The sequence below is a fragment of the Macrotis lagotis genome, chromosome 6 (genome assembly GCF_037893015.1).
Source record: "Macrotis lagotis isolate mMagLag1 chromosome 6, bilby.v1.9.chrom.fasta, whole genome shotgun sequence".
Classification (NCBI taxonomy): domain Eukaryota; kingdom Metazoa; phylum Chordata; class Mammalia; order Peramelemorphia; family Peramelidae; genus Macrotis; species Macrotis lagotis.
This window is the reverse complement of record NC_133663.1, coordinates 45,372,229-45,395,897: the sequence shown is the minus strand read 5'-3', so window position 1 is coordinate 45,395,897 and position 23,669 is coordinate 45,372,229. Positions and strand designations below refer to the sequence as shown.

General features: G+C 39.2%; 1 protein-coding gene across 4 annotated transcripts in view; it reads right to left on the bottom strand.

Moving 5' to 3' along the window:
- The window catches only part of ERICH6 (glutamate rich 6), a 46,933-nt gene extending 23,728 nt beyond the window's left edge, over positions 1 to 23,205 (bottom strand). For 2 of the 4 annotated variants that reach the window (XM_074191069.1, XM_074191073.1), the window contains exons 1-8: positions 22,951 to 23,205; positions 20,653 to 20,722; positions 16,609 to 16,709; positions 6,019 to 6,108; positions 5,790 to 5,843; positions 4,399 to 4,461; positions 3,653 to 3,708; positions 3,454 to 3,570 (exon numbers count right to left, since the gene is read on the bottom strand). In XM_074191069.1, the coding sequence (XP_074047170.1) occupies positions 3,454 to 3,570; positions 3,653 to 3,708; positions 4,399 to 4,461; positions 5,790 to 5,843; positions 6,019 to 6,108; positions 16,609 to 16,709; positions 20,653 to 20,722; positions 22,951 to 23,053 (654 nt within the window). In that variant the 5' untranslated portion in view covers positions 23,054 to 23,205. Of the gene's footprint in view, positions 1 to 3,453; positions 3,571 to 3,652; positions 3,709 to 4,398; positions 4,462 to 5,789; positions 5,844 to 6,018; positions 6,109 to 16,608; positions 16,710 to 18,700; positions 18,760 to 20,652; positions 20,723 to 22,950 lie in introns of all 4 variants that reach the window. The other 2 variants (XM_074191072.1, XM_074191070.1) reach the window with 2 other exon arrangements.
- Between the last annotated feature and the right edge of the window lie 464 nt (positions 23,206 to 23,669).

Below are 23,669 nucleotides of genomic sequence, written 5' to 3'. Positions count from 1 at the left end.
GGCCTCCTTGGCACAAAGGAGACTTTGAAGCTCTGATATGAGGTGTGCCAGTGATTTGTCCCTCAAGCATATTTTATTTTTTAATTTATTTAATTTTTTTTTAGGTCTTTTTTCAAGGTAAATGGGGTTAAGTGACTTGCTCAAGGCCACACAGCTAGGTAATTATTAAGTGTCTGAGGCCGGATTTGAACTCAGGTCTTCCTGACTCCAGGGCCAGTGTTCTATTTACTGCGCCACTAGCCACCCCTTCAAGCATATTTTATATTTGAATGTTTTTCACCCTAGAATGGACTTCCAAGCAAACTTCTATTCTGCTATAAGTGAATAAACTTATTTCATAAAGTAGCCTCCTGGGTTAGTTATGGAGTGTGTTGTTGTCTTTTTGCTCTTAGTTTTTTGGCTTTGGTCTGAAATCAATAGTAAAAATAATTCTGAACTTTAGGGTCATCCTTTTGCTTCTTCACGCTATCCGAATTGTCCTTTCCTCCTAAATTGATCACTGAATATTAGGATGAGAAGAAACTATAGACAGCACTGTGATGAAACCAACTGAATAATCAATTTAGGAGGCATCATGGGACAGTGGAAAGAATTCCATCTCTGGAGTAAAAGGATCTGGATCAATTCTAGTCTTTTATCATTGCTATCTGTGTGAGATCTTGATCAAGATCCCTCTCCCTTTTCTGGGCATCATTTTTCTTACCTTTAAAATGAATTGATTAGACTATATAACCTCTGAGGAGCCTTCTAGTTATGGATTCATGTTCTCAGGACTCCAAAACTGAACCAGTCATTACTAGTACAGGGGTCTCAGGTTTGACCTAAGGTCAAGGAGAAGATGGTCATGCTTCCTTCCTTTAAAGACTACTATCTCTGTGTCTCACTGCAGGGTTCTCTGCTGGTTTATGCACCATGAAATGCAACCACCAAGGCTGCCATCTCTAGGGTCCTGGCACCTCTCGTCCCACTAACACCTGTTATACATGAGAACAGATCAACTTTAGAAATAGCTTTAGAGAGAAATGTATGAAGTCATTTCGGAGAGAGGGAGAGACACACAGACAGATACACAGAGGCAAAAACAGAAACAGAGAAATAGAGTTAGAGAGAGAGACATGGATTCAGGGACAGAGAGAGTCAGGGACAGAAAGACAGGGGAAGGAGAGAGAGAAAGAGAGGGACAGAGGAGAGAAAGAGACAGAAAGAGAGAGAGATAAAGACAGAGAGAAACAGTCAGAGACAGATGGAGGCAGAGGAAGGGACAGACAGAGGGGAAGGAGAGAGAGAGAGAGAGACAGACAGACAGACAGAGAGAGAGAGAGACAGACAGACAGACAGAGAGAGAGAGAGACAGACAGACAGACAGACAGAGAGAGAGAGAGAGACAGAGAGCCAAGAAGAGGAGCCTCCCTCTTATCTAGCTCTGGAAGGGTTAGATTATATAGTATTTTGACAAGAGTAATTGCAGGAATCTCAGGAACACAGTAGAACTAACTAGAGAGTTGGAGATAGATGCCAATAGATGTAAACTTTTTTTGAGGGGGGTGGATGCAAGGCAATAGGGTTAAGTGGCTTGCCCAAGGTCACCCAGGTAGGTAATTATTAAGTGTCTGAGGTCAAATTTGAACACAGGTGCTCCTGACTCCAGGACTAGGGTTCTAACGATTTGCCCCCTACCTGCACTAGATGTAAACTTTTACAAAAATTTGAGCAGAAACCAAAACACAAGGAGATCCCAAAACGTGAGCTTGGATGGACTCAAAATAAAACCTGGATACAAATATTCAAGATGGTCCAGGACCTGAGGGAATCCCAAATCCCATTGTAAGTAACCATTTCTGACGTTCCTATAGAGTAACTGTGATGAAGACAATATTCTGAGGGCAATCTTTAGTCATGTAAAGTTGGATTTAATAGTCTAATAATTAATACGTTTTTTCAAACAATATAATAAAGGATTTTCTCACATACCTAAGCTGGAAGAGTCAACTCTTGGAGTCTCTGGGGAGACAGTCAGTCACCAAACATTTCTTTAGCCCCTATGTACTAGGCACTGTGCCACCCTTCTTCCTGCCATGCCCGTGATGGGATTATCTTCTTCCTAATTGCTGCTATGGGCCCTGGGCTTGTCGCAGGCACAAGAATTCTTGTGCAGGATTCTGGTTCTTATTCTTCTAATTGCTAGCTATGTGACTATGGTCAAAAATCACTTCTTCCTTTTCAGCTTCAGATTTCTCTTCTGTTAAATGGGAGTGAGGGCAGCTCCTTCTAAAGGATACTGTGATGATCCAGTCAGATGCAGTAATATATGTAGGGTGCTTTGCTGATTTGAAAGTACTATGTAAATGATGGCAATGATTACTAGCTTTCTTTTTAGAGGAGGGGATACCTTTTCCTCACTCATTTCTGGGGCCATTGAACATATCTGCTAATCTCTGGTTTGACTTCAACGTTTTCTCTGAGGTCGTGGGTCAAAATGACACTTGAATTAGTTCACACGATACTCCAATTTAATCCATGGAATTCAGTTGCTTAGCAAGGTCCTCCTACCCCACTGAGCCATGTGACCACATGCGAAAATCTCACGGAGCCATGAAGTATTTCCATCAAAGAATTTTTTTTAAGGAGCAAAACTTGGAGGCTTCGCTCTCTTTTTTTCCCAGATCTAAATATGAAGCTTCCTTATGGAAAGGTATAAGAGCTGTTCTCAAGGTATTAAGCTCTCTGTGTAAGAATTCTAGAAGTTGGCCTTGGAAGGATCTAGTCCTCACTATAAAACAGGAAGAAATAGAGCTTGAATGGTTTTCCCAGAGCCCTAAAATTAAGCAAGTGTCAGATTTGGGACTAAAAATTAGGCCCCTTGACTTATTGTTCAGTATTCTATTCTCTTCAATGATCTCTCTCTCCGTTCCACTGAACTTAGGTGTTTATTCTGGTCACTAAGAAACTTGCTGTTAACTTGACTATCTAAGTCCTAGATAAGAAGGCTCTTTCTTCTTGAAGACAGGTACCTTCTCAGTAATTCCCATTCTTTTTTTTTTTTTTTAAGGTATTTTGCAAGGCAAATGGGGTTAAGTGGCTTGCCAGAGACCACAGGGCTAGGTAAGTAACTCCCATTCTCGAAGAGGACCCCAGGATTTTGAGAAATTAAGTGATTTTCCCCTAGATCACAAAGCTAGGATGCATCAAAGTTGATACAAGGTCAACTCAGAACTGGTCACACTACCGAAGTGTCTCTCTTGTTATATGTTTCAACATTAAGAAGACAAATGGGGGGGGGGGGGCTAGATAGCTAGAGCAGTGGATAGAGCACTGGCCCAGGAGTCAGGAGGACCTGAGTTCAAATATGACCTCAGACACTTAATAATTACCCAGCTGTGTGGCCTTGGGCAAATCACTTAACCCCATTGCCTTGCAAAAACTAATCAAAACAAGAAGATAAATGAACATTACCTCAAGAATTATATTCTGTGGAGATGACTCTGGCTTATAACCTATAATGGCTGGTGGGCCAATCCTTGGGAGTGTTTCCAGAAATGGTTCAAAAAATATTTTGAAGTCTTCTTTAAACTTTAAAAGATAAAAAAGAGTGTAAAATGCTTTTGGTCTGGGCACAGATGGTGTCATTAGTTGCATAATAATGAATTTTTACCTCCATTTCATACAGAATGTCTAATTTCTGCAAACTTTCATTTACTGTCCATTGTGCTAAGGGGAGAATAATGAGCATTAGTTAATAAAGAAATATAAACCTGTGAAATTTCTATTGCACCAAGTCAAGGGATTATGAGTATAAAATAGGAAAAAAGACCTCATAGATCATATAATTCAGCATCATCTTACAAATTTGGAAACTGAGAAATGGAGAAGTTAAATGGCTTGCTCAAGGTCACAGGGGTTGAAAGTGGAAGTGGAATTAGAAATCAGGTCATGTAACTCCAAGGTCAGTATTTCTTCCATAACACTATACTGTCCATCATTCTTTCCCTCCCTTTTTTAATTTTTTTGGTCATGTTCCAAGAGTAGGGTAGAGGAAGAGCTGTTTATAAGGATGTGCTATTCTAAATTTATACTACAACCTGAAAATTATGAGAGGCATCATGGTGTAGTGGCTAAAGACCTGATTATAGAGCCTGGAGGACTTTCATCCAAGCTCTGCCTTTGAATCCTGGGCAAGTTGCAATCTTCTCTGTGTTCCATTCAACTTTCTTAAAAAGACCATAAATAGCAGAACACTTCTCAACCTATACTAGGAGAGGGGTTTTCTCACCTGAAGTTCCCTAATATCAATGAAAGCCCCATTCTTTTAAAGCTAACACTGACATAAAAAGAATGAACTGAATCTCCTCCCAAATGACATCTTTATTGGACATTTCAAGAGTTTTAATGTCCATTTACCTTGGATTAATGGACAATAAGAGTCGGAAGAGACAACTTCCTGTCTACTGGAGTCAAAAGCATCTGGAAAGAGAAAGCACAATTGCCATGTTACTGGGAAAATACAAAAGAATTCACCCATAAAATATGGTTGTTTCAATGGTACATTTGTCTCTCTTGATTTCTCATCCTCTTTATCTCCTGTTATATTTATCTTGCCAACACATGACCTCAGAGAAGCCCCACTAGCCATTTTCTCTGATCCTGCTCTCAGACTTCCAAGAGATCATCTAAGTGTACTGCCTGCTTTGGTGACAGATCTAACTGGATCATCACTGTTGCTCAACAATTCCTTCATTTAACATGACTCCCTTTTGTTGCTCCTGCAACATCTTTCCCTACTTATTTTGAGTTCTCCCTCCCCACTATATGACTTCATCTTTTACTTATTATAAAGACTGGCACATCCTCATCAAAGAAGGTGCTGTGCCCTATGCACAAAACAGAAGAATAGAAGTAGCTCAAAACAAACATGAAATGCAGCTCTTTAGAGAATCTACCCCAAATGTTCATGTGGACTATTTTTTTTAGGTTTTTGCAAGGAAAATGGGGTTAAGTGGCTTGCCCACAAGGCCACACAGCATGTGGACTATTTGTGCCTGACTTGTGGTAGGGTATTATTCTAAACTCATTTTGTTCTGAACAGCCACAGTTGGAAAAACCATACCTTGACTCTAGCATATTCTTAGGTACTCTTGGAGAACAAAGGACAACAACCAACCGACCTTTACTCAACATCTCCTTATCAGTGGAAGAAGCAGCCATTCTTTCTTCTAAGGCTAACCCCCTACTTAAGTTCTTGAGATCCTATCTACTTTCACCTCTTTTAGCACATTTCATCATCAATTGTCTCTTTCAATTTTGAATGTTCATCCTTTCCTTTTGTTGAGAGTCAGCATAGTCTAGTAGAGAGCAAAGTCAGTCTTAGATCCAAGATGAATCCTCTGTGTGATCTTAGGCAAATCAGAGGTCTATGCCCCTCTCTAAGACTATAGTTCTCTTACATTGACCCACATTGGTAGAGAGACTTTCCCTACTTTGGAGTTCTCTATACCAATGACACCCCAGGTCCTGTCAAAAAAGACAAAATAAAAAAGACTCCTTCCCATAAGATATAAAACTATTCTCACCAATCCTAAAAAAAAACCTTTCCCTTGAACCTGTCACCCACTCTAAGCTGTCTTCTCTGCCCTGTGTTTTCTTTTTTCTTCTCTGCCAAACTCCTCAAAAGATAAGTCTACACTGGCTGCCTCCATCTCCCCAAGTCCGCTGAAACCTTTCCTGAATTGGTACTCCCTTTTCCACCCCCCCAGCCATTACTTTTGTAATGGTTATTACTTTTTATTACTGACCTTTCAGACCATTCTTCCTCTCTTCTTTTGGAAAACCAAGCCCACACACTCTGTCTTGAAGGACAAGTTCAGAGTTTGTCACTCCTCTGCTCTTAATTCTTTTCTCCCCCTACTCCTCTCCCTCCTCCAGCAAATAAAACCAAACTCCTAAAGACTCTCCACTCTGACCCATTGCCATTCTTTATCTTCCTTTCATTCTCTAAACCCAAGACAAAAAAAAAGTACTCACCAATTGCTGTCATTTTTTGTTGAGAACTCTTTTCCTTTGTCTCTGACATTGTTTCCTCAATCTCCTCTTCTTTGGAGATTTTGCTTTTTACTATAGTAGTGACATACAACAGGCTAGTAAATAATTCACTGAGAAGTGAAATGCTGAGTTTTTGCAACAATGCAAAAAATGAACTGTTGTAAGTGAATGGAACAGTATTATTGTCCCACAAGTAATAATGAATATGAGAGATTCAGAGATCCAAAGAAAAAAGGCAAACAAGAACTAATGCAGTGAAGAAGGCAAAACCAAGGAAAGCATATACCTATTTAAAACCTCCTTCTTAGTTCAAAGGAATATATTAAATAATATTTTCTCCAACCTCAAGACTTTTCTGGACTTTTCTTTGAAGGAAAATATATAAGAGGGAAATGAGAAAGGAAGGAATTGGCTAATTGTAGTGGATGATTAGGTGACTACTATTAGGGATTATTGTTCTAGAAACCAAAATTATATTTTAACATACTATAGCTTTTTTCCTTCAAGATTCTTATAGATGTAACTTAATTTGAGGTAGAGAATGTCCAAGGGCATAGGTGGATTATGGTAGTTTGGATATTTCCCTCTCTAAGCTAGAAAGTGATTGATTTAGATTGCTAAATTAATACAAATTGTTTCCAACAGACTTTTCCCTAAAACAATCAGTATTGATATGTTTCCTGGACAATAAATTTAATCATGTAAAGAAATAATAATTGGGGCATCTAGGTGGCACAGGATAGAGTATTGGCCCTGGAGTCAGGAGGACTGGAGTTCAAATCCTGTCTCAGAAATAATACTAGCTCAGCTGTTTGACCTTGGGCAAGTCACCTAACCCCATTGCCTTTCAATCCTCCCCCCCCAAAAAAAAACAAAAAAGAAATAATGTTTGAATCTATTGGAGTTGAGGTTAAGACAGAGGAAGGAGAAAAGAGGATCCTGGAGAGCCCTGGGAGATACCCAAAATTAGAGTGCATGACATGGATGAAAATCTAGTGAGGAGACTGGGAAGAATTTGTCAGATAAGTAAAATAATCACAAGAAAGCAATGTCAGGAAAATACACAGAGAAGGGAATGTCAAGAAGAAGAATTCACTTTTAGCCTTAAAGGATGCAGAGTGGTCAAGGAGGATGATGATTGGGAAAAGATCATTAGATTTGGCAATTAAGAGATGGTTAGTAAATTTAGAGAACAATTTTAGTTAAATGATGAAGTCAACAGTCAGATGGGAAAGAGTTTCAAAGAGAGTGAGAAGAAAAATGGAGTTATCCTTTGTAGATGGCCTCAAGAAGTTTGGCTACAAAGAGAGAAGAGATGTGGAATAATACTAGTGGGGAAGTATAAATCAAATATATTTTTGGGGGGGGGGAAGATGAAGTAGATGTGGGCATATTTGGAGTCAGGAACAAAACAGGAGAGATAGCAAGACTGAAGTGAGATAAAGGAGGCAATGCATTGGAAAAGCCAGATAAAATGGGATTACTTTGTCATGTAGAAGGGTTTGCTTTGACAATAAGAAAGGGTCAGTTCTTCACATAGGACAGGAGTGAAGGAGGAGATCATGACAAAGGGCTTCTGGATGAAGTGAGGTGGGGAGAAGGAGAGGAAAAGTGGTTTTGGAGAAGGCCTCAATTTTTGCAGTGAAATATATGAGGTGAAGTTCTCAGCTAAGAGTATGGGAGGAGGAGGACCCTTGAGAGGTTTCATGAAGAATTCAATGATTTTAAGAAACTGATGTGGAGATTAGGATATTGAGTTCATTAAGGAGGTGGAGTGCCTTACTATGCATTGAGTACTCAGTTGATATAAAGTTAAAATGAGGCAACTTTTCACATTAGCAAATATCAAGACTGATTTGATGAAAATGATGTGGAAATAGAGAAAGATACTAAAAAAACGAGAACTCCAGAGGCTCATCCATTTTTAAGGCGGCAGCTTTTCCATCAAAAGTAAAGTGCAAGTGAAGCTTAAGGAGATGCAGGATTCTTGGCTCTAAATGAAGGCAGATGAAATTCAGTTTTATGCAGATAGTAACAATCCAAAGTGCTTTCATGATGCCCTGAAGGCAATATGAGTCAAAGACATGATGCCTCCCAACTACTTAGTGCTGATGGATGCATATTGATTAATGATAGGGACATGATCCTTGAGAGGTGGACTGAAACTTTTGTAGTATTCTTAACAGACCATCATCAATTAATGCAGAATCATTGACCATTTACCTCAAGTTGTAGTCAATCAGTCCCTAGCTGAAGTTCCAACTGAAGAAGTTTTGTATGCCAATTGGTTCCTTTCATGTGGCAAAGTACCTGGTAAAGATTCTCTTCCAGCTAAGATTTACAAGGTGGGGGATCCAATGCTCCTAATAAAAGCTGACTGAAATTTTCTAGGTTAAAGGCATGAAGAGATTGACCCCCCCCCCCAGGAATTCAAGGATGCCTCCATAATCCATCTCTATAAAGGTAAAGGGAACACATTGCCCTGTGACAATCACGGGAGTATTTCTTTTTGAGTCATTGCTGTAAGATTCTTGTCAGAATCTTCCTCAATAGGCTGATCCTTCACCTGGAAGGTGGTCACCTTCCTGAGAGCCAGTGTGGCTTTGGTGTTTGTTGCCCAACGACTCCAGAAAAAAATGTCAGAACAGAATAGAAGTCTGTATATGACGTTTGTGGATATGATCCAGGCCTTTGATACCATCAGTCATGAGGTTTTATGGAAAATTGTGTCACAATTCAGTTTCCTGGAGAAGTTCATCAGTACTGTACATCAGTTCCATGGCAGCATGCTTGCCCAGTTTCTGGAGAGTGGATGATGCTCTCGTGATTTCCCAGTCACCAATGTGGTGAAACAAGGCTTGTCCGTGCTCCCAAACTTATTAGCATGATATTTTCAGCTATGTTATCAAACATAGGATGAACTTCATTGAGGCATCAAGGTTAGTTCCTGCCCTGACGGTAAATTCTTCAACTTGAAAAGACGGCAAGCCAAGACCAAAGTAGAGGGAGTGTTGGTGCATGATTTTCTGTTTGTAGAAGAGTGTGTACTCAGTGCAGCCTCTGAGGCGGAGATGCAACAAAGTAGGGATTGATTCTTTATTGCTTGTACCAACTCTGGCCTGCAATTAAGTCCAAGAACACTCAGGTGCTTCATCAGTCAGAAACACACCGTCCATGGGGAACCACTGATGACAGCAAATGAAGTAATTCTGAATACTGTGAATAAGTTCACTTACCTTGGAAGTCTACTTTTTCAGGTACACATTGATAACACGATTGACACATGCATTTCCAGATCTAGCTCAGTATTTGGGAGGTTCCGAAAGAAAGTGTGGGAGAGACCGACTACCAAACTGAAGATCTACAGAGCTGCTGTAATGACCTAATTGCTAAATGCCTGTGAAACCTGGGCAATCTACCAGCCTCATGCCAGAAAACTGAATCACTTCCATTTTAAATTGTCTTAAGAAAATTCTGAAGATCACCTGGCTGGAGAAGATATCAGACACTGAGGTCTTTTCTCAAACTAAACTGCCAAGTTTTCATACATTACTACATAGAATGCAACTATGATGGACTGGACAAATTGTTAGAATGCCAAACGTACGCTTGCCCAAAAGGCAAAGGGTGAAGAACTCCCACAGCTCAGGGGTTCACGGGGGGTCAGAAAAAACAAGACTGGGACACCCTGAAGGTGAGAGAATTGATTGTGCAGCATGGGAGACCCCGGCACAAGACTGCTCAGCATGGCATACCTTCATCAGTGAGGGTGCTGTGCTCTAAGAGCAAGATAGAATTGAAGCAGCTCAAAGGAAACAAGAGATACATAAATATAGAGAGATGCATCTCAGATGTTCATGAACTATGTGTGCCCAGCCTGTGGTGGAACATTCTCATATTGCTCTGATCAGACACAGTCAGACACACTGTAGTTCATTTCTAATATAGTGATGTCATTTTGGTCTTCTTCAATAATGAAGAACAAAAATTCTGTGTGTTTATGTGTATATAGAGAGATATGTATCTATCTATGTATATAAACATTCTTGTAAGGATGTAATCATTGTGTCTTTCAGTTTTAACTATTTTTCTTTGTTGCAAGGAAAGGGAATGTAGTGCTGTATCTATCTGAAAATAACAAAGAAAAAGAAAGAGCATAAAGATCTAATTTTTAATTTAGTTATCAGCAAGACCTTAAAAGTCCCAATCAAATAATTATGAAAATAAAATATAATCTGATCCAGAGAATATTAAATTGTATTGTAAGTCAAATAATTGGAATAGCACATTGTAGTTTGATCTTATGTTAGTGAATTAAATGAAAAAAGAGATTAAAATGTAAAACTCTAAGTTACTAGCTGTGTGACCTTGGTCAGTCACTTAACCCCATTGTTTCACAAAAACAAATACAAAAACAAAAGATACAGGGGCTAGGTGGGGCAGTGGATAAAGCACTGGCTCTGGAGTCAAGAGGACCTGAGTTCAAATCCAACCTCAGACACTTAATAATTACCTAGCTGTGTGATCATGGGCAAGTCATTGCATCCTACAGAGTATTATATTGCTATCAGTCTGGGTCAAGATATCTATGACTACTGCCAAGGGACAAACTTCCTTAATCAACACACTTAGGATTCCATCATTTAACCTATTCTAAATCTGCTTAACTACACTATCATCTAGTCCACATCTCTTCATTTTGGCTCAGAGTAAACACTGAGGTCAGAAAGCATCTGGATCCAAAGACTATAAACATCACCACATGGCTACCTCCAACCAGAGACTGGATACAGCATTTGCAGTTTAACACCGACAAAGCAAGCACAGGAAACCGAGTTTCAAAAGAGCGTGTCCTGTAGATTGTCTTGGGTCCAACTGACAAGGCCTCTCCCTATTTTTACTTTGTGTAATTCTTTTCTCCACTCAAGTTCTGATTGTCACAAATTACTGAGTTCTAAATGGGAAATTTTGGAAATGAGTACCTTAATTAACTGGGACCCATTCCAACTCTAGTGAGAATTTCCAAAATCCTCTGAATTCAGTTTGTGATTACTAGCAAATGAGATAAGGATCATAGCTTTTTAACAAAGTGGTATTACAAGATTGGAGCAAAGCACCCCCCTATTTTCAGAAAAGGTGAAGAAAGAAGATAGAAGTCAGGGGGCTGGATGTCTATTCCTGGAAAGATTCCAGAATGGATTATCAAAAGGGAAGTGAGGGTCAATCAATATGAGCCAGCATGGCTTCATTATAAACAAATCATATCAGATTCAATTAATTTTCTTTCTTTTTCTTTCAAGATTAACAAACTACTAAAGTCAGAAAACACCATAGATATAGTGTGCCTGGCTTTTAGCAAGGCATTTGTGAAGTCTTTTTGTTTTGTTTTGTCTTGTTTGGGTGGGTTTTGCAAGGCAATGGGCTTAAGTGACTTGCCCAAGGTCACACAGCTAGGTAATTATTAAGGTCTGAGGTAGGATTTAAACTCAGGTCCTCTAGACTCCAGAGCCAGTGCTCTATCCACTACCCCATCTAGCTCCTATATCTTTTGTTTTTGTATTTGTTTTTGTGAGACAGTGGGGTTAAGTGATTGACCAAGGTGACACAGCTAGTAAGTATCTAGTGTCTGAGGCTGAATTTGAACTTAGGTCCTCCTAATCTCAGGGTCAGTGCTCTACCTACTCTTCCACCTAACTGCCCCTACATTTGCAAAGTCTTTGGAAATATTTGTGCAGCCAAAATGAAGAGATGTGGACTAGATGATAGTGTTAAGCAGATTTAGAATAGGTTAAATGATGGGATCCTAAGTGTGTTGATTAAGGAAGTGAAATTCAACTTGGAGGGAAATCTCTAGTGGAGTTAGGTCCTGTTCTCTTCAATAATTTTTAAAAATCAATTAATTTTTTAAAAATTTAAATAAAAAACCAATTACTTGGGTGCCAGAGAAATAAAGTTGGGAGGAAAAATGAATCTACCACATACCAGAATAATGATGCACAAAAATCTAAAAAGTTTGTAATGATGGGCTAAATCTGATAAAATCAAAACTGCACTTTCTTTAGTAAAGCAACAATGTACAAATTCATCGGTGGTAGTATTATAGATAGAGAGAACAATTCTTATATCTTTTATTTAGTATGCAGTCTTCACAAATTTGGGGGCCTCCCCATTCTGCCACCTCCTCCAATAATTAATATCAAGTAGGCAACTCTCTGGTGATGAGCCCCTCCATATTTAACTAGTCTAGTCCTCAGGCAGCAGTTATAAGTAAAGCCCCTGTGGAGTCAGTAACCAAAATCTTTCCAATTCAGAGGCATTTGACAGAATTTATTCTCCACTGACATCATCTGTGAGAAACCAGAGTCACTTGCAGGCTCCCGTGACATCCTGAAGTAGTACAGCAAGGAGAGGATTATTATATTGAATAGGGATACAAGGTTCTACATTTGGTTTCAAAACAATCAGTTGCACTCATAAAGGTAGGACACTAAGTGATCCAAAAGTATAGCGGAAAATAAGCTCAGAGTTTGCTAAGAGAGATCAAAAGAAAAAAGCTAGTTCTAAATTAAGAAGCATTACCAAAATCTAATTGTTGTAATAAATATAAATAGGAATTAGAGCTGTCCAATGGAAGTGCTTCTTTCATAGTCAGGATCCCTATTATTGAGGAGTGGATTTCAATGCCAATTGTACACAAGTATACAAAGAAAGAATTTTTTTAAAAATCAGCCTGCTGGGGCTGCTACGTGGCGCAGTGGATAGAGCATTGGCCCTGGAGTCAGGAGTCCCTGAGTTCAAATCCAGCCTCAGACACTTAATAATTACCTAGTTGTGTGGCCTTGGGCAAGCCACTTAACCCCATTGCCTTGCAAAAAAAAAAATCAGTCTGCTCTTAGGATGCTCACAGTCTAAAGGGAAGATAACATGCAAATCACTATTTACAAACAAACCATATGGAGGATAAACCAGGAATAATCTCAGAAGGGCAGCCCTGGCATTAAGAGGGGGCAGAAGAGGCTTCTTGTGGAAGGTAGGATTTTAGCTAGAATGTGAAGGAGGTCCAGAAGTCAAGTGGAAGAGATGAGGAGAGAAAGCATTTCAGGAATGACTGAGCTGGCGAAAGTGCAGAGAATCATGAAGTGGAGTATCTAATGGGGAGAACAGCAAGGTGAACAGCTCTGAAGCTCATGTGGAAAAACAAGTGCAGGGAGGGGAGTAAGGTACTCGGAACTCTTTCCAGGCAGCCAAATGCCTAGTCATCTAATTAGTGATCCACATTAGTGGACATACTGACGATTAGTCCACCAAGAGACAGGTTAAGATATATTGGGTTGTAGGATTCTATCACCAGATGTCACATGCTGATGCTTGATCTGCATTGATGGTGCAGTATAGTGCCTGGCTGATGCAGAAGGAAGCAAAACCAATTGAAGCCCAAGAGACACCCACAATAGACCATCTGCAATAGTCATGTCTCCTATTAATCAGATCATGGAGTGAAATGAATCTGGTAAGGGCAAGTAAGAAGGAGCTTTGCACAGCATATTCCTCACTGTAATAAACATAATTGTGCAACTCATGACACCATCCGATTACTTGGTTGGTCTATGTGTGTTCCTCTTTGATATCAAAGGACTAGTAGTCATGGAAGATGAGAAAGGAAGTAAGGTTGTGAGGGGTTTTTAAAAATCCAAACAGAGAGTTTTAGATTTGATCCTGGAGGTGATAGATGTTTATTGAATAAGGGTGGGATGTTATCTGGTCAGACTTAAAAGTTAAGAAGATCATTTTTGTCAGCTAAGCGGCAGATAGGAGAAAGAAAGGATGGGGAGGGAGAGATTGGAAACAAGGAGACTAATCAGCAAACTATTGAAATAGTCTAAGTATGATGACTTTGGAGCCAGTACCAGGATAGCATCTGGGTCAGAGGGAAAAAAGAGTATATACAAGAGATGTATGAAGCTAGAATTGTAAAAGTTTGGATATGAGAATGGGTTGCACCAAGGTTGCAATCCTGGGTGACTGGGAGAAGGATGGTGCCCTCAACAGTAATAGAGAAGTTAGAAAGAAGAGAAACTTGGCGGGGGTGGGGGGGGGGAGACAATGAGTTCAGTTTTGGAACATTGAGTTTAAGATATCTCTGGAAAATTTAGTTCTTGATGTCCAACAAGTCTAGAGATTAGGGGGGATGTTAGGAGTAGATACACCTGGGAACTATGAAAATGGAGATGATAACTGAATTCCAGAGAGGTAATGAGATCACCAAGAAAATTAATACCAGGGGAGAAAAGAAGACAGTTCAAGGATGGAGCATTCAGGGATACCCAAGATTAGTGAATGTGACCTGGATGAAGATCCAGCAGAGGAGTCTTCCATCTATAGAAATCTATGATTATATGATTTTGTAAGAAGTACAGCCATTTCATTGATAGTGGTATGGAGCTCAAAGGTTATCTCCATCTTGCCCTTTAAAAGTACTTTCTATTGATTTCTTTCATTTTTAGATCCACCTACATTTTCTAATTTTTTTCCTTAGTTGATCCCAGAGAGCTATTTCTTATACCAAATAATAAAAGAGAAGGGGGAAAAACAATCTAGCAAAAAACCAAATAATGTGTCAAAAAAAGTCTGGCATGATTACCTAGTGTATCAAAGTCAAAATCCTTCACTTCTGCAAAGTAGCAGGGAGAGATGCCTCCAGATATCTCTTCTTTGGGGAAAAACATGCTTATAAATTTTCAGTTTTCAGTTGTAGTTGTTTTGTTGTTCTTTGCATTTATATTACTGTAGTATTTATATCAGTTTTTTGGTTCTGCTTATTTTCATTCCCATCAGTTTATATAAGTTTCCCCATGCTTCACCATATTCATTATTTCTTACAGCCTGATCATATTCCATTACATTCATGTAATATAACTTGTGGTAAAATAATGCAACAACCACTTTCCATCTGTTTTGTTTCTAGCTCTTTGATACTATAAACTATAGTTTGCTATATTTTGGTCTATGTGAAGGCTTTTTGTCATTGACTTCCTTTTGATTTAAGTCTAGTATAGACTCTGGTTAAAAGATTATGAACCTTTTTTTTTTTTGGTTGCCACTTTCTTTGTAAAATTCCAAGCTTCTCTGTAGAATAGAATAATTCATAGCTTCATCATCAACAATGCATCAATATGCCCATTTTTTCAACAATCCCTTCCACATTATGTATTCACACCTTTTATTATCTTTGTCAATTTTCTGAGTGCACAGGGAAAGCTCAATGTTGTTTAGATGGGCATTTCTCTTATTATTAATGACAGAGCATTCTTTCACAAGGTAGTTAAGAGTTCATAATTCTTCTGACTGCCCAGATCCTTTTCAGATTTTTCCATTGGTTTGTAGGGCAACCAAGGGCATTGGGGTTGGGGGAAAAGATTGTTCACAATCTTTCTAGTAGAATTTCCAGCATGATTTAAAAGGGATACAGTCTCATAACCCAGGGATATGAAAGAACTTAAAAGGAATTTCAGAGCATAATTCATAGAATGACTTAGAATAAAGATAATGCTTATCAGCAAGATAAAAGGAGACCAAAGGATAGGGCTTCGCTAACCATGGGGTCCAAGTGAACCTCACTGGGGTCCTTACACAAAAGAACTCATTCTCTTGAGCAGCTAAGGGAGGGGCACCATGGTCAGATCTCTTTGAAAATGATCATTATATTCATCTATATCCAGAATAAGAAATGCTGCCAATACTGGCATGCCATTATACTGATTGTGAGCCATAATTGATGTAATCTTTCTGGAAAGCAACGAGAGACCTACAACCAGGCAAAGGCTATAAATAAAAACTTGATAATTTGCTCATTATCTTGACTTAAATGATGGAAACAATGTCAATAATGAAGATTAAATTTGAAGTGAAGTGTGTCATGAAACCTTTTTTTTTTTTTTAAACTTTGGAATACTGGTTGTTCAATGTTTCCCAGAATGGATCCCCTCCCCAGCTTATTTTGAGAGTGGGCAATCTTTCAAATCAAACTTTTCCTTAGAAAAATCAGCATAATTTCATGCTGTGCCTGCTTAGGAAATAAATCAATGTGGAAGGAGTTTCAGTAAAACTGTAGTTTGAAACTCAATAAATTATTTTTCCTAGAATGAAGAACTAAACATTATTTTTTCTGATAGTCAGAGCTTCCATTTAACCTTTGACAATTTTAGCTAATATTCTGGTAGTCTAGACAAAATGTGATAGCAAAAAAAAAGGTTTTATAGACATCATTCAGCATATAAAGTTTGTCTACTTCATTTCTATCATGTTTGGAGACATCATAGGGTCACATAGGATGAGAGAGCCAGAGGTGGAATGGACCCTTAAAACTACTTTGTTCCATCACCTTATTTTACAAATGAACAAACTAATACTCAGGGAGACTTAAGTACCTTATCCCTGGTCAAAGATAAGAATTGAACCCAGGTTATTTGACTTTCAAATCATTGCCCTTTCCATTGGACCATAAGATCAGAAAGGATCCTGTTATTTCATCTACTGGCATGAATGAATACTCTAAGAAATTCAGTCACTTACAGCTTATTGTTTTTTCATAATTATCTCGAAGCCAGCTGCTATCCGTCTGCATTGCTACATCATTTTCATTTAAATTTGAAATTGGTTCAATGTTCTCTTCCCTGAAGACAAAAGATTGCATTTATGAATAAAAGTTAAATGATTTACCCAAGGTCATATAGGCAGTAAGCATCAGAGATGAGATTTGAATTCATATTCTATCATACTATCAGAATGGTTAGTGATATTTCTTCTACTGGTGTGAAATTTTAAGAGCCATTCCTTGAGAAACTCATATTTACATAGAAATCATCTGAATAAGAGAATTGTTTAATACCCAAATAGAACTTGTATGTAGAAATGGTATCCTTGATTTTCTGTAAGAGGAAAAAAAAAGTCTTCTATTCTTACCTTCCTACCACAATTGAAGTAATTCTAAAACTCATTTGCTAGCTTAATGTGAGGATGCCCTAAGACAGGTGTAGAGTCAGGAATAAGGAGGTGATAGGGTAGTCCCATCAGATCACTTTGAAATACTGTCTTCTCTTTGTGGTACCATATTTGAATAAAGAGATTACTAGGCTGGAAAATGTCAAGGAGGCAACCAGGATAGTAAAAAATCTTAGTTGATGCTGTTAGATAATTGGTTGAAAGAGCTAGACATGTTTGTTAGTTAATAAGCAAATATTAAACATCTACTATGATTCTGTGTAAGGTACTAGGGATTCAAATATTCAGAATAAAACATTTTCTACTATCAGGTAAAAAAAAGTCTTTGGAAGACATGATAGTTATCTTTAGGCATTGGGCAAGCTAGCTGTAGAGGGAATAGGCAGAAAATGTATCATATTCGTTTTTCAATGTTAGCAAAACCATTCTAGGGCCCACATTTTAGACTGGAAAAATACAGAGGAAGTAATCATGATGGTAAACTGTCTTGAATTCATGGCATTTGGAGGAAGAGAATATGTTTATCAACAACTCAAAAAACATATGCAATATTAAGCATTCACTTTGTGACCAGTATTATTCTAGGTACTAGAGATACAAAAAGGATGGATGGAAGAATCCCTGCTTCCCCAAAGAGAAGAGGTGACTTGTGTGATACTTCTTTTCATCTATAAAATGTTGGACTGATGAAGCTAAGGTTCCTCCTGGCTCTAAATCCTAAGCTGTTATTTACATAAATTAAAAATAACAAATTAAAAAAAGAAAATGTGAAGAAACAAACAAACAAATAAATAAAATATTAGAAACTCAGAATTTGGTCTAGGGGCCAATTTAAAAATTAGCATCAAATCTGATTTTTCAAACCAATGACATTGTTAATGTCATCTTGCTAATAAGCGAATTCTAAAAAATGAAAAAAAAATCTTTTCCCCCTTGTATGATTCTTAAATAATTTGGTAGGTAGAATTTACCTGAGATTGATTCACAGCCTTTTCCTGTAAATGAGCATCCATTGGTCACAGACATTTGCTTAACTCCTTTTATTTTCTTATAGCTTCCTCATCATAATTGACTACATAGTCATAATTTATGAATGGCTAGCTCCATTTTTGAATTTGGATTTCAAATGAATGTTTTCTTTTTTCAGGAACTTCTTACAATCTACACTTCTTCAACTACCTTTCTGGTCTTTCTGACCTCTACCAATTTCTACCCTTTATCATTTGCTGCAAAAACCACCCTCCCCACAATCACTTTGCCCAGAAAGGCACATACTATTTGAGAATGCCTATGATGAGGCCTCTTGTCCAAAGGGGACATAGATCACTTCACCTCCAAAGCCAGAACTAGAAGTATGATGTCAATGTCTTTTACTTAGATGTACAATGTCTTACTTAATTCTTAAATTGAATTGGGTTGAACACTCAAGGAGATATACCAAGATAGATGTTATTTTTTGTGAATATACATATTTTAGATTTGTGATATAAAATACCATCCACATCCAGAGACAATCTATAGAGTTTGAATGCAGAACAAACTATAATTTCACTTTTTAAAACTTGTTTTATGTTTTTTTTCCTTTCTCATGGTTTTCCCCCTTTAGTTCTAATTCTTCTTTCACAATATGACTAATATGGAACTATGCTAAACATGTACACACTTTATCAGGTTACTTGATGTCACGGATGGAAGAAAAATGTGGAACTCAAAAGATGAATGCTGAAAAAGAAATTGGAAAAAATAAAATAATAACATTTAAAAATACATATTTTAAAGCTAGAAAATTCTGTTTTCCATGGCATGGAAGTATTTATTTTTTTAATTTTAAAAAGTGTGGAGGGGAGACTATGCCATGGTGAGGGTTCAAAGTTATCAGGGGAATTGTAGCTTACCTAAGGTCACAGATGCCTTATTCCAAGGTATGCTTACTTCCTAGTTAGAACCAATTAGAGTTGCTGTTGTTGGTTCTTTCCTCAAAAGAACCATAGCAACAGGAGGGTGATTGACCTGGGGGGAATTAGATTTAAGTGAGGCAGAACTTTGCAAAGTCATCAGTCTCACTCTCTTCTCCAGAGTCTTTGGAGAACAGTGGCAAGACAGGTCAGGATAACCGCTGATGAACCAGGACCTTGGCTTTTTTTAAGCTAAGGTCTTTCCCATATTTCAGTTTATCTGAGGCAATATCCATTCAGTGATTAAAGACTAAATAACAATTGAGGCAAAATATAGCCTAGATTCTCAAAAGAATCAATCTGGGAGGGGAAGGCCTTCTGATATCAATAACACTGAAGAGAAAAATGAGATAAACATAGTATGGAACCATGCATGGCTGGTACATAGGGGGGTCAAAGAGTTGTTAAGGAAGGCTTGAGGTCAACTAACTCATCTTTGGACTAAGGAGCTGATTTCAAATGTCACTTCAGACTAACTCTGGAAACCTGATGGAAAGATGTGCTGATCAACAGCCTGTTTTCATCTTCTCTATTTTCTCCACCATCAGCTCCCAGGTGTGTGGAAAGAGAAGCTAGGGAAAGTATTGGTCTTCCTCTCCCATATCCTATCCTCGGTTACAACAGGATCCTAACCAGTGAGATTCTTCCAAGTGGACATCTACTGAATTGAAAATCTCTTTTCCTCTGCTTTCTCTCTTCCTCTCATATCTTTAACCATCTTAGTCTTCTTCTTCCCCAGTTTAGATCCTTCTCTCTTTTCCCTTTCCCTCTGAAATTCTCACATTATTTAACCTGAATCTTTTCCTCTCCCATATTTTCCCTTTTCTGGATCTCAAGGAATCCTTAGTCTTCCCAGAAGCTATAGAATTCCTAACCATCCTCTTCACTGAAGATTGGAGGGGCAAGCATATTCTCTAGATTTTTCTCCATAGTGATTTTTACACTGTGTGTGCTCTGAAAATAATTTGTTGAACTCTTTTTGTAGTGGCAAAGAATTGGAAATTGAGGGGATGTCTGTCAATTGGGAAATGGCTGAACAAGTTATGGCATATAAATGTTAAGGAGTATTATTGTCCTATAAGAAACCATGAAAGGTCAGACTTTAGAGAAGCATGGAAAAAATTACATGAACTGATGTTGAGCAAAGGGAGAAAAACCAAGAGAACATTGTATACATTAACAACACTGTGAGTCGATCAGCTAGGATGGATACAGCTCCTCCCAGAACAACCCTGGGAAACTCATTATGGACAACACCATCCACAGAATCTGGATACTATGTTTACTTTTTTCAAAACTTCTCTTATGTTTTCTCTTCCAATCCCATGGCTTTTTTTTTCTTTTTCCTTATTTCTAATTACTCATACACAAAATGACTAATGTGCAAACAAATGCACACATATAACTTTTACCACCGTTTGCCATAGAGAGTGTCAGGTGGGTGGAAAAGAAGGGTGGTAGAAAAGTGTGTAACTTATAATAGGCAAGTGGATGAATGTTGAAAAACTTTCATAATACGTGATTGGAAAAATAGAATAAAATACCAAAAAAAACCTGCTGAATGAATTTTTAAATGACAATTTATCCTGCTGTACTTATCCACATCCTGCATTTTACTATACAGCTAAAAACGAAATGAGGATTTATGTTGTTTTCTTACCCAGTCAAATCCTGGTAGGAAGATGAAGATTGTCTCCTAAATGATCTGAGAACCTTGGGAATACCATTATCTGTGGAACAAAATGTATTTTAAATTCTGCAGGGCCTCCTCCCTCATCCCTTTGAAGAAATAACATCTACCTTTGTAGGACAGGCACAAGAATGAGCACCCATGATTAGGATTAAAATTAGCAAATAAGAAAGCTGGATCATGTTTTTTTTTTAAATTTTAAGTATTTCACTACAGCACCATTGGTCAATAGAGCATATTCATGAAGCCATTCTTTTTTGAATCCAAGAAAACACACTTTTTGGAGGGACAGGGGATTTGTTTATGAACCAAACTGAAAGTAAGTTTAATAAAAAATATGCTACTTTATATTTGTGTAGTGGGTTACTGGAGAGAGGCAATGTGGCATATAGAGTAGGAAAAAACCCACTGAAATTTGTTATCAGAGAAGTGTTTGAATCCTGACTCCTACCAGTTTCCTATCAGCTATATGATCAGTTACTTAATCTCTCTAAGTATCAGCTTCCTCACCAGTAAAATGAAGATAATATCTACCTTATAGAGTTGTTGTGAACATCAAATATGAGAATGCATGTAAAGTGCTCATTAAACTTTAAATGACCCCATCAGGGTTCTTAACATGGTGTCAATGGGCAGTGGACATATTTCTGGGGTAGATGAATTTGTATGAAAAAAATACACTCATATTTACTAACCTTTGGTCTTCTTTGTAACACTATAAAGTTTATTTTATTCATTTAAAAAGCTAATTTTGAGAAGGGGCCTCACCTTGCTGTCAAAGGTGTCCATGAATCATATTTAAGGACCTCTGCTCTAGAAAATATGTTATTATTAGACACACCTTTTATGCATTACAAAAACTTTCACATACATTGCCTTTTTTTTTTTTTTAAGTTTTTGCGAGGCAGTGGGGTTAAGTGGCTTGCTGGAGGCCACACAGCTAGGTATATTAAGCGTTTGAGGCTGGATTTGAACTCAGGTACTCCTGACTCCAGGGCCGGTGCTCTATCCACTGCATCACCTAGCCACGTTGCCTTTTCTGATCCTTCCAAAAACCCTGTTGGGGAAGCAAAGCAAGAATTGCCAACCCCATTTTACTGCCAAAGCAACTGAGACTCAGAGATTAATGATTGGAAAAAAGCTTGAATTGGAAAGCTAACTCCTCTATTGATTTTGACAAGATTGTTTTTGTTCACTGGGTTCAGTCCTGTCCAACACTTCTTAACTCCCTTTTGGTGTCTTCTTGGCAAAGACACTGGAGTGATTTGCTATTTACTTCTCCTAATCATTTTAAAGATGAGGAAACTGGGGCAAACAGGAAAAATGACTTTTCTAGGGTCACATAGTAAGTGTCTGAAGTTTGATTTGATACCTCTTCCTAACTTCTTTGCTTTTTGGGTTTTTTTTTTTTTGGCAAGGCAGTGGGGTTAAGTGACTTGCCGAAGGTCATTATTAAGTGTCTGAGGCTGGATTTGAACTCAGGTCCTCCTGACTCCAGGGCCAGCGCTCTCCCCTTTCTAACTTCTTTGGAAAGATGACAAATATTCAAAATAAGATATCCCCCCCTCACTCATGCCATCCCCACTCCCTCAAAGCCTCCCCGCCAAGGCAGTGAAAGACTTCTTTTGAACAGTGTTACAGGATGAGTGTTTGGGACCTAGGAAGAATCTTAGAGCTCATCTAGTTCAAATGATGCCCAGAGAAAAGGAGTCATTTGCCCACAAGACACAGACAATACTGGGGCCAGCAATTTCAGCTCTCCGGCTTCAGAAGCAGAACATTCTATCAGGATCCTTCTTCTACCTCGTCTAAGCAGACACGAATTAGAGAATAATAAGCCACCATTACAAATAATAGGGAGAAGCACATTGTAATTGTAATAGATAAGAGTTGGGGGTCTGCCCGGGAAGGCTGTGTGACTCTGGGCAAGTCACCAGCCTCTCGGAGCCCGGGGACCCCTCTCAGTTTCGATGCATTGTAGAACATTTACTGTTCTGCGTGGAAAGAGCGCGTTCCCTCACAAATGCCTGTGAAACTAAACAGAAGCAGTAAATGCGTCCTGCTCTGGAAGGGGGGATTTTGAGATCGCGCACCCCAACCCCTTATTTTAATGGGGGGAACCAGGCCCAGAGAGGGTTGGCGGTTTGCTCAGTCACACAGCCAATGGCAGAAGCCCCAAAACGGCTGTTTTTCCCAAACTAAGCGCCCCTGGTTGCCCAAGTACAAAGGGGGTCGGGAGTGGGGGGCTGCGGGGAGACGCCCAGGTACTTCTCGAACTGAAGGACTCCTCGGTCGTCTGACTGCTGGCATCGGCGGTCTGGCTGCCGTCGGCGGGCAGGGACAAGCTCTTGCCGGACGAGGAGCTGGCCATGGTGCTGGCCGCTCTGCGCGGACCGAGGGGCTGGCCCTGGGGGGCTGCGCCGAGACTGGGGGTGCAGCTCGCGGGCCCAGAACACGCAAGTGGGCCCGGGCCTGGGTCCGGGTCCGGGCTGCCAGGCGAGCGGCGCGCCCGCTAGTGTTGTGCCTCGGTGTCCAGGGGCAACTGTCCGGCTGGCCGCGGGGGCGGGCCTCCTTCGGAACGCTCCCTGCCCGCCCCCCTCTGCCCCCTCTGCCCCCTCTGGGGGCACAGACCCCTTGGTGCAGCCTTTGGGCCTCCGAACACTCGCTCCCTTTCCAGCCTGGCTCCTCGAAGAAGAAGAAAGGAGAAGGGACGGAGCCAGATGAACCAAAGAACCGACGGACCCCACGAGAGCCTTTCTCTGACACCCAGCAGAGGTGACTTGTCCACGGTCACAGTAAGTGACAGAGCCAAGTCGCTTTAATTCAAATTCATTCAATCCTTTTAACTTTAATTACTTTTTCTATGCGTTCCCTTTGATCCAGCACTATCACTACGAGGTCTGTATCACAAAGAGATGACACAAAAAAGGGGGTAAAAAACCCAACACATACAAAAATATTTATAGCAACTGTTTTCAAAGTGGCCA